General features: G+C 34.9%; 1 protein-coding gene across 1 annotated transcript in view; it reads left to right on the top strand.

Annotated features, from left to right (window-relative positions):
* Window positions 1-20,006, top strand: part of CSMD1 (CUB and Sushi multiple domains 1) — a 2,093,507-nt gene that overhangs the window by 1,793,596 nt on the left and 279,905 nt on the right. The window contains exons 28-32 of the mRNA XM_058288018.2: window positions 283-421; window positions 3,260-3,447; window positions 7,971-8,165; window positions 14,841-14,957; window positions 18,707-18,820. Of these exons, the coding sequence (XP_058144001.1) occupies window positions 283-421; window positions 3,260-3,447; window positions 7,971-8,165; window positions 14,841-14,957; window positions 18,707-18,820 (753 nt within the window). The remainder of the gene's footprint in view (window positions 1-282; window positions 422-3,259; window positions 3,448-7,970; window positions 8,166-14,840; window positions 14,958-18,706; window positions 18,821-20,006) is intronic.

Below are 20,006 nucleotides of genomic sequence, written 5' to 3'. Positions count from 1 at the left end.
AAAATTACAAGAAGCAATGCATATTTGTCAGAAGTTTTAAAATTCTCCCTAAAAATGGGCTGATTAATTATATGAAATTCATTAACAATAATACGAAAATGTACCGAACTCCTAGGGCTTAAAATTTCCTGAGACGTTTACTTGATACCCCAACTTACAGTCCCTGGGGGGGGGGGGGGGGAACACTAATGAATGAGCCTTTTTTCCCAGAAGAATTCTGTGATGTCTCATTGCCCACTGAGCAGCCTTAGTCCCCCTCCTAACATTTCCTCTTCTGGACAGCTGCCTGTGGAGGGGATCTGACTGGCCCAGAGGGTGTCATCTTATCTCCCAACTATCCACAACCATACCCTCCTGGAAAAGAATGTGACTGGAGAGTAAGAGTAAACCCAGACTTCGTCATTGCCCTGATATTCAAAAGGTAACGTAGCCCACAGGATACCTCCTTTTAGTAGAATTTTTAAAATTATTTTATTTGTCGCTTTATAGTGTCTAGCTGAGTCCTAGATTTTGAGTCTAACATGTTCTATATCAGGCTGCAAAATGACGCAAATGGAGATGCAGTATTTTGCTCTGGAACATTCTACCTGTGCTGCAACACACATGATGTACAAAGAATTACTTTTAAATAATATCTGTCTTGCCCTTGGTGTGTTCCATATGAGAAGGCTTGATTTACATAATACTCAAGAAAAGCAATTTTAAAAAGTGATATAGATACACTAAGTATAATTTCTCATTATGTTCTCATATATCCCTAAATATGTGATAGATAATTCCATCTCCATAGCACATCCTGTGGGACATTCCCAAGGTTAGCACTGTTTTGTCATTAGGGTAATAATGACTTGATGGACCTTTGAAAACAAGGAGTCCCCCCAAATTTGATTGATTTAAAAATTTGAATTGTTAGACATCAGTCTTGAAAAAATGCTAACACCTTCCTGCTAATCGAGACCAAAAAAAAAGCCCAAGTACTATGGGTAATTTATTTTTAAAAAATTAATTCTACAAGATTATCTTATTTACTATCATATTATAATATATAATTACCTTTTTCAAACTATGAGATCATTTCCAGCTTTATATTTTGATTTTTGAACTAAATGAATGTGATCTTTTATAAGTTCCTTTCTACAGACTGTCCTATCAATAACTTACTGATTCGGGGTAAGTGTTCTATGTCTTTACCTGTCAGTTGAGCAAGGTTCCTTTTCTTAGGATGTTTACATCAACACCCAAGACTCAGGCTTGATTGTTTCTCCTGATGAGTCTGAGTTAGTAGTTTTAAACCTCTATGACCTTAAATTTTCAGTCATTTGATAAGCCATCAGTCCCTGACTTTACTAATGCTGCTCTAAATTTACTGAATGATGAATACTTTTATGTTACTCCACTACTACACAAAACCTGTGACTATTTCCTGCCTATATTTTTGGGTAGCTTTGTTTTCTGTATTTTGTTGTTGTTACTACTAAATTGTAGTCATACTTTAGTTAAACCCAGGAAACAACTCTGTTACAAATATATTAAAAATAAATTAAAAATTGAAAATTAGTTAACACAGAGCCATAATTACAAGCAAGAGTTTTCTACCTTCTTTGTCATAGGAACTAATTCTCAAAATTCCTGCATACGATTCATTTGAAATATATCAGGCAAGATTATACCAGAAGTTTTTACATTGCATTTTATATACCTCTCAAGAAGATCAAGCTAGAAAACTTCTAATGTCCTTTCAATTTGTAGATTCTATGAAACTTTCACCAACCTAATGTCCCAGAAAAATCACCTACCAGTTTCTTATATTATGATCTGGATAACTTGGGTGGGCTCAAGTGGAAGCCATTCTGGGACCTTAGCAATTACGACTTCCTTAATAAGAAGAGGAACCCAGAAGTCCTGGGTAATTGGACAAGGATAGTCAACTCCCTAAGTGCAGAGGTTGGCACCTGTAAGTGCAACTGGATGATCCAAGGTGTACTGTTTGAAGTGTATGACAAATTCACATATGCTGTTTTTGGGCAGGATATAGGTCTGACATGACTAGAGTGTGGACTAGGGTGGACTTACTGTTATTGTACTATGGAACTATTGTGATTAGTAATGGAAGAAACTGGAGCACTGATGTGGAGAAAGTGGCCACGATAGCTGCTGAGAGTGGGAGAGGGAAGAAGAGATATCATGTAGGTACCAGTGCTGGGCCCATGGTAGCTCTTATTTTTACTTGCATCTCCACCTAGCCTAGAACCACTTAAACAATGGCACATTTTAGCAATTATAAAAATCTCCTGACTCTCCCCATCTCTGTTACTCAAATATGCCACCAACTGAAGAGGAAGAGAGAGGACGCTGCGTGAATTGAGAGATACAAAAACCCCCACATAGGGAGATCGGAGGAAAGGTGGAGGGCCCGTCATAGTGCATTCTTTTCATATTAATACCTCTTTGCAATTTATTAGTTCTAATCTGATCACCTCAAGGTCTTAGATATCTGAGTCAAGTTCAATCTTCCTTTGAGAGTCTGTCCATTTTTAAACTCACATACTATATTGGCTTTTACATCACAAATGGTATAGACATTTAATACAGCATACTTCTCAAGAGCTTTGGCTTTTCACTGTTAGACACTTTGGTGATTGACAGTATTTTAAAATTAGACAAGAGAGTGACAAAGGGGAGATGAGAGAGAATTGAATTAAGATATCATTCATGAAATTTGGTATGAAACTGTTTACCCCTTCCTCCCTGAGAGGTAGGGGACTGCTAATACCGGTGGAATTGCCTAAACAGCTAGAGGCAATTACATTGTTCAAAGTAAAAAGCAAACAAAAAGTATTTTAAAAAATTAAGAATGATCATTATTACTGAATATACTTATTTTTAAAACTAAAAATTTTCATATAAAATCATATGTTAGTGGGACTCCATTCCTTTGAGCCTAGTTCTTTCAAACTGCTTTCCATGGGAAATTTTGTGGGTACAGGGAAGAGAGACTGCATTGATGTCGTTATGATTCATTCCCCATGGCTGCCTTCAGATCGATATCTAATATAACTGTTATTATGTAAATAATACTGATATTTGTAACATTCGTTTCTATTTCACCATTTTTTATTATTTTTATATTGAAGTTTTTTATTTTCTAATTTTTATAGTTATTATATAAAAGCAAATCACTGTGTGCTCTCAAAGACTAAATTCTGGAGAATAAGTGAAATATATATTAAGTACATGCCATAATTTTCTTTCCATTTAGTTTCAACATGGAGCCCAGTTATGATTTCCTGCACATCTATGAAGGGGAAGATTCCAACAGTCCTCTGATTGGGAGTTTTCAAGGCTCACAAGCTCCGGAAAGAATAGAGAGTAGTGGAAATAGTCTTTTTCTGGCATTTCGGAGTGATGCATCTGTGGGCTTTTCGGGGTTTGCCATTGAATTTAAAGGTACTGTGATTATCTTAACTTGTGTGGAACAAGATTGTTTTTATTGTAAGCATTTCTTTATGAAGTCTTGCCTATCTGTTTAATTCAGAAAATGCTGACGTGTATCTATATATGTGGGGGAGTCCTTTCTCCCCAGTGGAAAAGAAATATTAAAGACACATTTCTTCTTTAGCTGAAAGAAAAAGCAGTGGGGAGACCTTTTCCAAATGCATGGTCTTTGAAAACTAAATTATCTTTGGGTAATAAAGAATTTAATAGCTTTTAAAAATGCTTAAAATATTTTTTAACATCTTCTAATTTGTCTCTTCAGCGTGATTAAATTTCAAGAATTTTAAATAACTTAGTTTTATTTCAGTTTTTTTTTTTTTATATGTAAAATCTTTTTTATCCCTTTCTCTCTTTCTTTCACTCGTGTGTTGATTTGACGGGTGGTAGATCATTGTGTTCTTCTTTGGTTACCAGATCAGTGGATTTCTCATTTTGTTTGAAATTCTCTATCCTCTATGATACGAGTTGAGTCAATGGTGCCAGAGTGTGTGTAAGCGGGGTGGGGGGTTGGACTATCCATGGAGCTGGGGAAGGGCTGGAGAAGGAACAGGTGAACTCTGGGGATGTTGAGGATACAAGGGTGGGAATGTCTTTTTTAACAAATATGGAGGGGAGGGTCACTGGTGCAGGGTGTCAGTGGTGGGGGGATGTGTGGGAAAGTGTGCTCCTGGAGCATGCCTCTATGGAGTATGCCTGCACTCATGTGGTCATAGAGTATTATTTCAATGGATGGACAACCACACAATAACCAACAAAATATTAAATTTGCATCCTGGGGAGTCCTGCGTCATTCTCAAATAGAGGGGCAAGAATCTCTAGATTACATAGACAGTGACTAATAATAGAAAACATACCAATATACCAAGCCTTCAATATTAAGGATTGCATTTATGTACCTTTTTCTTGTAAAATTGAAACTTAGCCTAATAGAAACTACTGAAAATTTCCCTGTTACTCAAATATGGCCTCTTTCTAAGCCAAACTCAACAAAAAAAACTTACTACCTTTGCCCTCCCCACCCCACCCGCAGCATGGGACATAACTTCTAGGGGTGACACTCTCTGGCACCAAGGGATTAATTTCAAGCACCAATCAGTCATATATTTGGAAAAAGACTTTGACCAAAAGGGTGCAACATTAAATACAAAAGAGAAGAGCTTTTATGGCTTAGAGATTTCAAAGTGAGTCAGGAGGTCATTACAGAGGTTATGCGTATGCACATCTCAGACAGTAACTGTCACAGTAAATAAAACCCTCAAACAGGGTTGCCCCCAAGGGCCCTAGAGACATCTGAACACTAAAGGCAAGGCACACAGCCGCATAAAAGCAGCACCCGTCAGTGGGACTAACCTTGGAATTATATGATAACCTATTTCCTCACTGTACAGAGTTAGACTCATTTATAATTTCCCTTCACATGATTATTTTATCACTTTTATTTGAAGCTAAAATTAGCACTATGCCTAGTATGCCCCAGAGACATAAATCTCCAGTCTGTTCAAATGCTGGCTGATCCCTGAATCTCAGTAGAGTTGCAGCCAACACCTACTCTCCAGTTCATTGGACTTACCCAGGACCACTAACAAAATGATGATGATGGACAGCCCCCATCCCCCAAAATGAAGAGTATCTACAACTGCAAGTAAAACAGTTCCTTCCTTCTGCCTCATAAGATCTAAGCAAGCAGAGTAGGCATCACTATCCCCAAATCCTCAAGACTGAGGAATGAACAGACTTAAGGGGGGAATGCAACCACAGACCAAAGTAGACTTATTATTATTGTAGTAGTGGAAGAACTTGTATATTGATGTAAAGACAGTGCTCACCAGAGGTTCTGAGGGGAGCAAAGAGAAGAATAGGTAGAACATAGGGCATTTTTGAGGCATTGGTTTTTTTGAATGATATTGCAGTAAAAGATACAGGCCATTATACATTTTATCAAAACCTATAAAATTGAGCAGTGCAAAATTTAAACCATAATATAAATTATAGATCTTGGTTAATAGCGATGCCTCCATATTTGTTCATCAATTTTAATAAACGTACCACAGTAATGTAAGATGTTATTAAAAGGGGAAGTGGGTAGGGTATATGGAAATCTCCTGTACTTTCTATGTAAATTTTCTATGATCTAAAACTTCTTTAAAAATAAAGTTTATTATATAAAAAGAAAAACCACAAACAACAACAAAAAAGCACCCTATTGGGTCTATTAAAATAGAATATATGTCTTCAGATCTCCTATTCATGTGAACAAATAAAGTAAGAAATATATTACAAATAATTAGAGAAAAGGACATAACAATATATAAATTTACAGTAATAAGTGCTTTATAAATGAATTAAGGCATTTATACTTACTGAAACTTTTAACTTTACTTAATAGAGAAAATTACAAGAGAAAATATAAGATACATTTTATCTTTGTTAACTTTTTAATGGATTTGTATTTTTTATATGGTTCTAAGCAGAAAATTAATCTGTTTCCCCCCCAATTTCAAAAATCTACAAATATCTCTGTATTAAAATAGACAATAGAAAAATACAAAATATACATTTCAGCACTTGGAAGAGTTTACTGTGCTTTGAGGTAGTTTAAAACATTATGTTAAACATTTGCCCTATAATCAGACAGTTTTTGCATTATGAGCTCAACGAAAGTGTACTTGACCATGATAGTATTCTGTTCTATGACTCAAACAAAACACTTTATTTTAAATATTAGAATATGTGTAAATTATTGCTTATCCCAACATCTAGTATATTCCCAGTATGCAAAGGTGCTTAAAAATTGTTTTGGGGTACATAAATCCAAGGATGTGTGGATAATGGGTATATAAGTTCTGTAACAGTGAAATGAAGGAAGTGCTCCCTATTTTGTGCTTGCATCCTTTGGAGACCAGCATGGCCATCTCTATGGGGGCTCTAGCTCTTAATCTTTTAAAGTTTTACAGTGCAGTCTATATTTATATATATATATATGTATATATATCAGAGGAATACAAGGAAAGACAGTAACAATGATGATTTGCATCGAGCAAAGAGCAAGCTCATGTTATGTTCAGTGAAGCAGGTAGCAGAATGGACTCTCAGGCGTGATGAGAAACGGACAAGCAACAGGGCAGTCAGACTGTGTAACAGGAAAGGGTTCTGGCAGATTCAATCTACTTGGCCTCCTATGCAGGAAAACTGGGACGTGTTCGTGTTCTTAACTGGAACAGACATGAACAACAGAACAGCACACCATATTATGAAGTCATCTTATTAGAAAAGATGACAAATTGTAGGCAAATCAAGCACCAGTAATTTATCACCAAATATCTTGAACTGACAACTCAGTAAATGGAACCAAAGGATTGGATGCAGTTCATTTGAATAAAAACCTGACAACAGAAATCTAAATTAGTACATAAAATGGGAAGTTGTGTAATTTGGCATTTAACAAAACAGTAAATTAAAAGAAAATAATTAAGATATAGCAAAAATTATCAAAAGGGATGAAAAGGCAACAGACATATATTAATAGACATACAATGAAACCATTCATTTTATGGAGAAAAACATGACTAGCCTAGTGCCTTGTATTTAGTAGATACTCAGTATGTTTGTTGAATGATTGAATAAGCAACAGCAAAATGGAAGAAATTTCAAGTGCATACAGTTTTATTTATTGGTTCCTTATTTGCTTAAAAGTTCTGGTTGGGTACAGGGCATAAGGCACTACAAATAATTAGCAGAAGGTCATCTACCTTTAGAAATGTCCAAATAGGTTTTCAATAAAGTACTTAGAAAATATCAACCCAGACATGCGGCAAAACGTTTACTGAGAGATTTTAACAATAGCAAAAATAGAGACCTTTCAAGAAAGTTTCCACTAGTGTGCTAGAAACTTATCAATCAGTAAATATATATTTTCTGAGTTTAGCAATCATCCCCACTAAGACCCGCCATTCACGGAGGGTGGTAAAGACATCTGAATATCTTCGGTTATTTGTCTTCTGAGTCTATCTTCCACCATCCACGTCTCTAGGAAAAGAGCTCTAAATTTTCATGAATTTAACTGATCTCCTTGGAGAAGAGAAACCCAATTCTCCAATCTCCTCCTGAAGTCCTGGCACTGATTTCATGTACAAAAGTCAGGAATGAGTTTTAATTTGTGGTTCAGTACTGTAGTGCTTATTACCAAAAATGAACTGTGAGTGTATAAAAATATAATGCTGAATTGTCTTTTTTTACCCAGATGGAGGTAATTCAATATCAGTTCTGAGTAAATATGTTTTGAAAAGAAGAAATATAATTTTAAAGAAAGGAGATTTTCCTATTTTTTCCTATATTTGATTAATATGTTAACTATGTCATTGGTTAATCAACAAATATTGCTGAACATTGTTTGTATGCCAGGCACTTGAATAAACAAGCAAGCAACCAACCAAACAAACAAAAAGTTAAGATTTCTGCCCTTATTTCTTCTGTAGAGAAACCAAGGGAAGCCTGTTTCGATCCTGGAAATATAATGAATGGGACAAGAATTGGAACAGATTTCAAACTTGGCTCTACAATTACTTACCAGTGTGATTCTGGATATAAGATTGTGGACCCCTCATCCATCACGTGTGTGATCGGTGCAGATGGGAAACCAGCTTGGAACAGGATCTTACCCTCGTGTAATGGTATGTGTAGACTCATTTGGCTTTTCTTGTCCTGCAGTAATAACTTTCTTTTGCACGCACTTTCTCATTTTTAAAAAGGCTTCACTCTTTAGTACCATATTCCTCTAACCAGTTGTTAGACTCTCTCATAAAACTAGTGCATAATAAACATTAGCCATTCCTTGACCATTTAATTTAGTTAATGTTCAGTCATTCCTGTAGGTTTCTAGAAGGGGTAAAAATTGTCTTTCACTTAAATAGCTTGGCATTTTTAACTTTTCTTTTGTATATTCCAGACTGTATCTTCAACATAAGAGGAACTCACTAACATTCTTTAGGCTAGATATATGAATGGATGTGATATCCAACCCCCCCCCACATCAATTGTTTGTAATTATTTACAAAGAGATTTAATTAATAAAATAATCTTTTATAGGTTATAGTATCCTTTTAAAAACAGATGAAACTAATCTCTAGTGAAAAAAGTCGAAATAGTAGCTACTTTAGCAGAAGGTTTACTGATAGGGAGGAAATATTTGAGCATGCTCTATGATTTCATAAATACCTCCATACACAAAATTCATCAAGCTGTAGTTATGACTGTGCCCTTAATTCAGAACTTAGTACACATAAAATAAGAAGAAACAGCAAAAGAAAAAGGTAAAACCCTGTGATTCGTGGCATAAAATCTTATTTCCAAGGTTATTTCAGGATGGACCTAAGGACAAGTTAAGTTAGATAAAATGAGCATATAAAATAAATGATTTTTCCCTCAGGACAGTTTAAATTGTGCTTTTAAAAATTAGCCTATTAAAACCAAACCAGCAAACCAACAAAACCTAATACCCTGTATGTTCTGATACTTCCATGTTTCTAAATTTATATGCCTCATGAGCCATTTCTTTCATATAAGAGGAATGAAAATATCTGTTTAATATCTTCCAGTTACTGAGTTGATGATTGGAAAATTTAGATACAAATTTTCAATTTATTAATTTTATAGAAAGTTAACATAAGCTGAATCTTATACTAATTATATTTAAAATACAAATGCTTTTTTTCAAATATCTCAATAAACTCATAGAATTGGGAGGGCCTAAGAAGTCCCACACATTTCAAATTGTAGAACAATAATGTTCAAACTCCATTTTCAATATTGTTATATTTTACATTTGAAAATCATCTATACATACACATACAGAGTAATATGCCAAAAATATACAAATATAGACTAGTTATATAAAGATGTTTTGTGACTTCTTAGCTCTAGAGAGTGCAAATTATTATTATAATTTAAATCATAATTAATGAATCAGTGATTTCTCTTTATCTACTTAATTAAAGCAATTCTAAGCAATTATACATAAAAATTATTCTGTTAGATGCTTTGGGAGACTTTTTAAAAATTGAAAATTATAGAACCTTTCTTTCCAAGCTTACTAAAAATGTAAAATAAAAGTCATATGGAGCTGAAAATTAGTAGAAATTAACTTCAACTTGCTTATAGGGGTTGAAGGAAGTGAAACAGAAAGGACTTTGAGAGCTGGAGTGTTTGATCTCAGTTTTCAGACTGGGACCTGGGTCTCCACAGTGTCAACAAGGTTCAAAACAAAAGAAAGAGCAGAAGGCAAAGGCATCAGTGGGACGTAGCCGAGGGTGGGGACCCACCCGAAGCCATCCACCTGTGGAGCGGGAAGAGGCCCTCCGCCCACTGCCCTGCCCCTCCATGCCCTGATGGGCACTGGTGTGGGAGCCCCTGGCCTGCCCCCCGCAGTGCTCTCTCCCACAGCCAGCCACCTGTTGGCTGCCCTGGGGCCGCTGAATATGGGAAAATGAAGTCTTAGAAGTGTGTTCAACGTGCACGAAATCCCATGGTCCCAGGGAGCTGATGGGATCTGGAGGCTGATCAGGGCTCACAAGTGAACCATGTAACTTCTCTAGGTCCTAAGGATCCTCGCCTTCTGGGAAGGCGCTTGACCAGGGTGAGGGTTGGGAGCTGGGTTGAGGGGAGAGGGTGAGAGAGGGTGCCTGGGTTTACTATCTATGGGTGCACCCTTTGGAGTCAGTCTAATCCTTTCTTCATCATCTAACACCTGTGCAACTTCAGACAAGGCACACGGGGCCCCAGGGGGATGAGAATAACCACCTTATATGTGTTAATGGAACTAAATGAGAAACATTTCATTTTGCTTGGAACAGAGTTGGTAGTCTATAGATAGGAAATATGAATTCTCTATATAAATGGCATAAACATTCATTCTATTAATAACATAACAAAGGGCTATGATCTCAAATTCGTTTGATGTGGTAGCTGATCAGTGTGTAATTACTAAGTGTGCAACTACAATATCTGCAATGCATTTACATATACTGAACTTTTCTGAAGATCTATACCACATAAATAATATGTGAATGTAAATATTTAAAAGACATAATTTTGGATAAAATTTCTAATATATTTCTGGTAATTCATACAGTGTTCTGCATACCCCCTGTTAGGTTTGAACCCCATTTTTTTAATTCTTGTACAGATGACATAAGGGGACCAATCTGAGGAAGATAAAAATAGGCAGCTATACTGAGGAAAAACCATGAAGTTTGGACATTAGATCCTGTATAAGTCAGCCAAAGGGATGCTCATGCAAAGTACCAGAAATCTGTTGGCTTTTATAAAGGGTATTTATTTGGGGGTAAAAGCTCACAGTTACAGGGCTCTAAGAAGTCCAACTCATGGTACCATAAGAGGTACTTTCTCACCCAAAGTCTGTTGCTATGTGTTGAAGCAAGATGGTGGCCCATGCCTGCAAGGGTTTCGCCTTCCTGCCTAAGAGAGACAGCTGGCTCCGTGGTCCCAGCTCCTTCCGTCTCAGCTGTGAGTGGGCACAAAGCTCATCTCTGTTCCCTGGGCTCGTTTCTTTCCAGGCTCAGCTGCTCTGGTCTTTTCACAAGATAAGCTGTAAACTCTCAGGCGAATGGCTCGTCTCTCTTCCCAGGGCCTCTGTCATGTCTATGGAGCTGTCTCTCTCCCTCTGTGTAGCTACTTCCGTGTTCTCGATTGAGTGTCTATATAACCCATCAAGGGGGCAGGGATTCAACACTTCATGCCCTAATGACATGGTGGCATCAGAGCCCTCATCTTGATTTAATCAAGTAAACGTAAAGCCTTTGAATTTAAATCAATCAAAGGGTATCATGCCCATCGGAACAGACCAGTTTATAAACATAATCAATATATTTTTTTTGGAATTCATAAATAATATCAAACTGCTACAGTTCCCTAATGAGAATATTATTAATTTAATACTGGAGGAACGCTAATACTTTAGGCATAGAATAAACAAAAGATGAAGTTACATTTGAGTATTGGTTCATGGCAGAATAAGCAATAAATATACAATCACATTTTAAATTGGAGATTGTTTCTTTTCCATGTCTGAAGAAATATGAAGTCAAGCAAAATTTCTGCAGCCCAGTCATCAAAGTGGATTGAACACAAAACACTGATTTTCCCTTATTCTATCTTATTTACATTTAAATAAAACTTGATATCCCAAACAAAGCAGTGATGACTTTGCCCATAGTGTATTTTGGATCTTACATGAAGAATAGCACATTTTTGCATGAAATCAATGCCTGTGGATCACATAGATCCATTATACTTGGGCACTTTTTGCTATTCTTTAAACATTTTTTAAGGCTCAGATATTATGAAATACAGCCAGTACATTTTGTACTAGTTTGTTTTAAATACACGGTATAGATTTTTAAATGATTCATCTATTGCCTACAGTTTTTGTGCTGTGAGGTTTGCTATAGAGTAGAACTGAAATTGAAATGCCAGGACCCCCTTTTATGGATCAAATGGCTTTTGTTTGCTGCTGTTGCTTTTAGTTTCAATTTTATATATTAACCAATTAACCAAATAGATGAGTAGATTACTTGTTACCTTCTATAATAAAAGCTGTTGCATACTTTTTTAAATCTAAGAAACGATCTGTTTAATATGTCAATTACCAAATCAAAAGCACATATTTTTTTCTGTTATCACATTAATATAAAAGAATTTCTAAAACATGAGAAGGACCGTATTTATATGGTAGATTAACACAGACAAAATCATTATTAAGAATTAAATAAAAATTCCTGGCTTGTTTTTTCTCAAATTCACAAATGGATATTCATGTCTGGAATATATTATTCAGTTTTGATGCTTATCTCTTAAATTTGGGGAAGAATGTATGAGCATAAAGCATAGTTTTTCAAGGTAGTAAAGGAACTAAAGTGCCAGGGTAGTTTTCTTTCATTTCATTTTTGATTTTTAAAGTTTTCTCTATTACTGTAAAGTAATTCTCTTTCATCCTGTTATTGGACAAATAAATTTTTGCAGTTATACTTGATAAAAATATTTCAGCAGATGTCCTTCATAAAAAGAAGATTACAGTCTCTGATAATTTGGGCATCAAAACATTAGCCCAGGTGATTGTGGTTTTTTTTCCACTTTTCATTTATATTTATCATTTGAAAATTTAAATATATGCATTTTAGAGAGAAATAAGCTTTAATGATCTATTTGAATTTTATGTGACTGGGCTAAAACAATATAAATGCCCACTCTTCATTTGTACTTCTTTTTAAAACTTTAAACTTTATGCATTTGGTTTCTTTTTTTAAGAAAAGGAAACTTCTGCAATAATTTGCTTAAGTTTATTAATATACAGTTGAGATGAAAAAAATGAAGAAATATGTCTAAATTTGTGGAGTTGAATCTCCCAGCATTTCAATGAGAACCTTAATTCTGAAGTTTAGCTATGGAAATTTTTATCCATGTAAAAGTGAAAATAACTTTTTCTACTAAAAATTACATAAAACTAATGTGTTTCATAATCACAGCATTATTCTGAATCAAGACATTAGTGTGTAGTCCTTGCTTAGTTTAGTTGGGCAAAATCAACACTAGATACTCATAAATAGACCAAAGCTTTCCACTGTCTAAGCTATTTTCTTATGCCTTCTAAGATATGACTTAAATTTTCTGAGCCATTGTAATGTATGGATTTGGGAAATCTTTTGACGAATCAACTCATTGACAATGCATTAATGAGTTGCCTTACTATTAGTATTAACATATCCTAAGAAGTTTAATGTATTGTGGAAAATGCTTTTTCTGTTAGGATTTAACAAGATGCCAACTGAGATTTAAAGGATTAAAATTTTTATTTCTAATTTCAGTCTCTTGTAGTGCTTGAAAATTGTCAAATCAAGAAAGAAAAATTGTAGAAATATAAACTTTCTTAAATACTGAAAATAATTCTGAATTCAAATCAGCAAGGTTGTATTCAAGAGAGGAGAATGGTCAAAATACAAATGTGGCATGGTGGGAAGTACAACAGACTAGCAGTTCAGTGACTTGTTTTCTAGTCTCAACTCAACCACTAAATAGATGAGCAGTCGTGGACAGACTGGGGCCTCTACTTATATAAAATATGAAGAATCAAAATATTGGCAATTTAATTAAAAAGCTGATTAGTAACTGGGATTTAATTGAATGTTTGTTTTCAGATGCTTTAAAAAGTATTTGAAAGTCTGTTCTACAGTATTTTCCTATTTTCTCAGTAAGTCCAATGCCAAAGTAAATATGATAACCAGAGGAAAAATAAAAACACACAAATACACATACTCACTCACATACATATGCATACATCCCTGCACACACTTTTTGGTTTGTTTCCATCAATGTGTTTTCAAAGAGATTCTCTGTTGGTGTGGTGTGCAGATCTGGCGACTTTCACTCTTGTTTTGGTTGCATATTTGGCATTTGATACATAATAGGTAAAAGTGCTCCATTCAGGAATGGAGGCAGCAAGCTGAAAATAGGGGTGTTACCCATTTATTTTTCTATTTGAAAAATAAATATCAATAAATCTCCAAATAATAATATGTACACTGCACATAGTAGACACTTGGTAAATACATATATGTGTGCGTGTATATATAAAGTCTGCACAGGTATACACACATGCCCTACTTATAGAAATAGATCAAGGCATAGACATAGTAAACACAAATATACTGAGCTTTCTATATAACAGCTCTAATTTTTTAGTTATGGATTTCTTTGGCTTAAAGTGAACTTGTAGAAGAGCACTCGAGAAATATTAGTAATTGCACATTACTCTTTAACTGAATCCATAAGACTATAAGATGAGAAGTTAAACAAAAGTAAGTTAAACTAAAAAGCAAAATAATTTTTTATCTTTCAGTCTATAGTAATACAACAAAAACAGAAAAGTGAAATAATCTTTTGCACTTAAGTTAATATAAGAATATCAACCAGACAGTCCCGAGAATTTTAAGGCAACTTAAATTGTTTTGTCACATCTGTTTTAATAGTGTTATTATTTGTATTGTGGTTTTCATTATTATATTAGCAAATCCGAGAGAGATCTTAAAATTAATATCAGGTCTTCCACCCAAGTTAAATTACTTTTATTCTAACCTGGTAAATCTTTGTTTTCATTTTTCTATTACTTTTGTTAACAATGTAAAATAAGTTTTTAACTTTAATATTTTTTAGGTTTTTAAATAAATATGGCATGCTTCTCCTTTATGTGCTTCTTTTCAGCTTTAGGTGAGGTAACTATCACACACAATATTATTAAAGCATGGCACATAATATTTGGTTGGTTTTATTTTCAGCTCCCTGTGGAGGCCAGTACACTGGAACAGAAGGGGTAGTTTTGTCCCCGAACTACCCCCATAATTACACAGCTGGTCAAGTATGCCTCTATTCAATAACTGTACCAAAGGAATTTGGTAAGAATTTCTTTTTAATTTTTATTGTCATATTTCTTTCAGTTACAAATTCTGCCATTTTATACATAACTATTCCAGAATAAATATCCAAGTAAGAGATTTTCCAAACATATCCTAGATTATACCCATTACAATTATTTTACTAAGTTGAAATAAAAGTCTTAAATTCCCTTCCATGCTTTCAATCTACAATGGTCAGAGAGAATTAATTTAGCTGCATGCGTATTCTTCCCATAGCCATTTTTCCATTAGTTGTTTGTAATTATTAGGGAGGATTGCAAAGTAACCCATGGAGTAGGAGAACATTTTATAGCTCTTTGTGCATAATTGCCACATATATTTAATGACCAGATTATGATGGAAATTATTGGAAAATTGAACCAACTTTCCAGTGCTTTAGAGCTTAAAAGAATCCCAAGGCCTGACTTGCCCATAGTCTTATTTCACCTTGTGAAACCTAACTTCTGAGTTACTCCTCCAAAACTTTGCTCCCACTCTGAGCCAGCTTTCTGGAATGACATCACTTTTAGATGGGCCTTCTTTGGTCGTCTGCACTGGATTTATCTCAATGTGATGTTCCTGTGCACGTACTCTTGAAAAATTGTTGTATGTTGGATTCTTTTCTGGAGTGAACCATACAGTTGCTTTTGAAATTTTAGAGACTATATCCTTTTTCTACGATGAAAATTAAAAGCCCAATGCAGCCAAGACTTTTCTTTAATTCAAAACAGCAACTCTCCCCTCATAGAGGCAAAGCTGATAAAAATTGTAATTTTAGGTCAAATTCTTTGACCTAAAACATTTTTGAAAAAATACAATTGTATGACAAGAAGAGTAATTGCTGGGCAAGAAACTGGTATATGGGAGATAAGTGTTTTCTATGAATTTCTATTATATTATTATTCGCAAGGCTCTTAAAATCTTAATTAACCCAGGCTCAGCAGAACACTTCACAGAAGTACTTGTGGTGACCTGAGCAGAAGGGCTCACTTCCCCCAAACAAAGACTGAGTCTAATTAGTATTCTTTGAATTGAATGGCAAATATTACTTTCATTTAAAAATTGAGAGACTGGGTTTGAAACATTACCTTTGTTATAATAAAAAACAATAAAACCTTAGAACAGTTTCTAGATTATTAATATTTTTTTTTGCTATACCAATTCCTTTGAACTGAGGTCCCTGGTTTAGCCCCAGTTAATTCTGTATTTGAGTGAAAAAAAATTTTTTTTACCTAAATGTTAAACAATATTCCACCAATTAGTTTGCCACCAATATTTCTTCTATTTTTATTGGTAGATACCTGATGAAATACAGTTATCACAATGTAATATAGCAAAGAAGTTTCTAAGACGTTAACTTATTTAAAAAACTACAGAGTTCCAATACAGTTACAATTTTTCAGGAGCAGAAATGTCATAACCCTATTCCAAATACTATTTCTAATTTCCCAATATGTAAGGCTTAATAGTACAAAGATACCATATTCTATCTATGCAGAAAAACTTAGTTTGGAATAAAATAATTATATGGAGTAGTTAATGAAAATCTGTACTGTCTTATCTTTTACTTTCTACTCCTCTTTCTTATTCTTTCTTGGAAACTAGATAATTCGAAAAGATATTTTGATAAATGCCAGGGACACAGGGATGAATAAAATATAGTGTTTGCCCTAAAAATGTCCACAGTGTAGTGTGTAAAGCAAATGTATAAACCATACTTTACGGGACAATATGATCCTTGTGGTAGGAAGAGGCTGCTAACTGTCGGGATTGTCCATAAAAACTCCAAAGGGGAAGTGATATTTAAGATGAGTCTTTGGATATCCTAATTACCACTCTATTTCCGTCCAAAAGTGTCCTTCCTAAACCAAAATCTGATGTTAATATCTTGATCAACATTTTTCACTGGCTCCTTTTGCTAGAGTGCAAATTTCCGTGTTTCAGATGGCCCCGAGGACCTAAAGAATTAGGCTAACACACGCCTTGGCAACATTTTCCCACCTTCCCTTAATCCACTGAGTGTGAGCCAAACCACACTATTTGCTACATTTTCCACCTCCAAAATTTTTCTCTATATTTCTCTTGCAGAAATAATTTTTTTTCTATTCTATTCTTACAGCCCCAAAAAGGCTTAAATTCTTTTCCTTTAAGGATCAGCTATAATGCTAACTACTCTCATGAAACAGCCACTTTTCCCATAGCTGGAAATGGCCATCACCTTGGCTTAAATCCCAGTATCCTCTTAATGTACTTTGCCACATCCTCATCACTTTCAGCTACTGCTTAGTCATCGCACGGTTTCTCTCTCCCAGTAGACATTTGCTCGTTAGTGCTGAGTATCAGTCATGTGTTAGAACTCAGCTCAAATAAAATCTCATCAAGGATGGCTGCTGTGACCAACTCCAGAATGTGTGAGCTGTTCCTCTTTTCTGTGGACATTGTGCACATTAAATCTGTAGTTACTGGGAAAGGACTGTATTTGGTAGAGTGTGATAGTCCTGAGACAAAGTTTATCTCTTGTTCATTCCTTCATTCTTAGTGTGTAACAAAGAGTTGGTGCTTGCTGAATCATTCTTGAATAGAACTAGGGATTGTTATAGATGATTTACCTTGTACCAATTAAAAGACCCAGGTATTCTGCCTCCAACATGATAAAGATTTAATTAATTTGGAAAGTTGTGTGAAGGAATGATTGTATGAACAAGAACCTTGTAGCATGTAAAGGCTTCCCTATCGCTAATTCCTGATACCACCAGGTTTTTAGATTGTAAAAGCTACTTTGCCTACATGTTTTCTTTAATTGTGTTCATCTCTAAGAAATTATAAAATCTTAAAATACAAGATATATGTCTATATATTCTATTATAGATACACACACACTGTCATAGTTACATTTCCTGCCATTTTTTTTACTTGCACAAACAATTTTTCCATTAGAATTCTGATGGGTAACATTAATGTACACATTTCCATTTCTGGTTTAGAATAATTTAGAATAATTTTGGTTCAAATGTGGTACAAAAATAAGAAAAGGAATAGTTGCTCATTGCAAGTAAATAGACACTGAATCACAAGTTTTTCCAAATATTGTAAATGCCCTATATGTCATCAATTTGAATACTCAAACATTGATTAAATTTATAGTAAAAAAATACATAGTTATTGTTTTCTTGGAGGTGGTTTCTTTATGCAACTTTTATAAGTTATAAAATTTTAAAAATACATAGAATGAAGAAACAGTAAAGAATTTCTACAGTAAGTAGCTGAGTTATGTATATAAATTATACTGAATTAATATAAAGCTGGCATTAGAATAATCTTTTGAAAGGAATTTTAAATTCTGCATCAAGTTAGTATACTTTACTAACCAACAGGAGACTTGATTCCTACACCTATTATTTATTGGATAAAATTCACTAATTACTGTGAAATAAATTGGACACTTTTATGGCTATTTTTCCACTACAGTCATGTAATAGTTATTAAAAGAAAAAATAATCCTCATTTAATATTGAAATTACATAAAGAGCAATAATTTATTCATTTTATTCAGTGCCAAAAAACAAAGAGACTTATACTTAAACAACTGAAAACTTTTGTTAAACAAAAATACATTAATCTTTATTTTTATTACTGGAACCTTAGGATAAAGATTATTTGGGGAATCAATACCTATGTAATAAAATCCATATGATCCTTTCATTTTTAAAGAAAGCATATTGTCCCAACCTGCTTCCTTTATTTTACAGTGGTATTTGGACAGTTTGCCTATTTTCAGACCACACTGAATGATTTAGCAGAGTTATTCGATGGTGCCCACCCGCAGGCCAGACTTCTCAGCTCACTCTCTGGGTCTCATTCAGGTAAACTTCGAAGACTTTTGTCTTCAATTTCATTTAGACAACTTGGGCGGTTAATTAAAAACTTTTCTGTTTCCTCCTTTTTTCAATGAATGAGAAAATCATCTTTGGATAAGCTTGTTTAGTACAATCTTATTTTAGATCATAAGATTTCAAAACTATTTTACACTAAATAGAAAGCACCTGCCTTTATCATTTTACTTACTAAGACCGTGGAAAATAAAATACTCATCTCAATAAAAAGAGGCAAGCGCAAGAAAAGGAAAGGGGGATGATAAAACGTCCCGTAAATTCTATTCCTCTCTTTCCTTAGTTTTCTAGAGATAAACATGGAACATTTCGGTATAAGTCATTCCAGACTTCTCAATACTTACATGGCAAGAGTTGAGCAGAACTGAGAGAGCTGAGCTGAGGCATCAGTTGTTGAAGGTGGTCGATTAAAGCAATCAAAGTCGAAATGGGAGTAAAAAGTGAAGGTGTGATGATGTGAGCAAGAGGTTAGCCGTGGGAGAAAGCGTCAGCTCCCCTGTTCCATTTTCCCTGTGAAACAAGCGCCACCTGGGGGGAGCCAGGAGGATCAGCTCAGGTGTGAGGATGCCCCGTGAGCCCCTGGAAAGCCTCCTGTAGTGGCAGAGAGCTGGGGGCTGGGAGGGGAGCAGCTGGTTGAGGAAAAGGACTGAACACTGAGGCAAAGGGAAGAAAATCTCCCCCTCCTCTTCCGCCCATCCTAAGGAGGTCTCAGAGAAAGGAATTTAGATGTGAGTAAGAGCAGCCCCTGCTAAGGGGCAACTTTTTGCCAAGACTACTACAGTGCACTGTGCGGGGTGGGCCCTGCACCTCCAGCTCCCCCATCCCCGTGAGGCCTGCAGGTAAAGACTTTGTAAATGACCCTCAATACATGTAGAGCTGCATTTTTACACTCTATTAGATGCACACGTGCATGCTTCTATGCACATATCTATGCATGTTCACATAGGTAAGACTGTATAAAACAAGGGAAACTATTTCACAATTTATTTTGTATCCCACTCTCACCTTGAGTTATATAGAGGTCTTTCCTTAAAATATATATTAATAAATATGTATCAGATGCCATTACTTTATTCCTGAGCTGTATTCTTTTGTATCAAGGCAGCAGGTGTATTTAAATCATCCCCTCACTGAGGTCCATGCTCTTTATTTGTAGTAA

Source organism: Dasypus novemcinctus, chromosome 25 (genome assembly GCF_030445035.2).
Source record: "Dasypus novemcinctus isolate mDasNov1 chromosome 25, mDasNov1.1.hap2, whole genome shotgun sequence".
NCBI lineage: Eukaryota > Metazoa > Chordata > Mammalia > Cingulata > Dasypodidae > Dasypus > Dasypus novemcinctus.
Note: the sequence above shows the minus strand (reverse complement) of the source record. Positions and strands in the feature narration are given on the sequence as shown.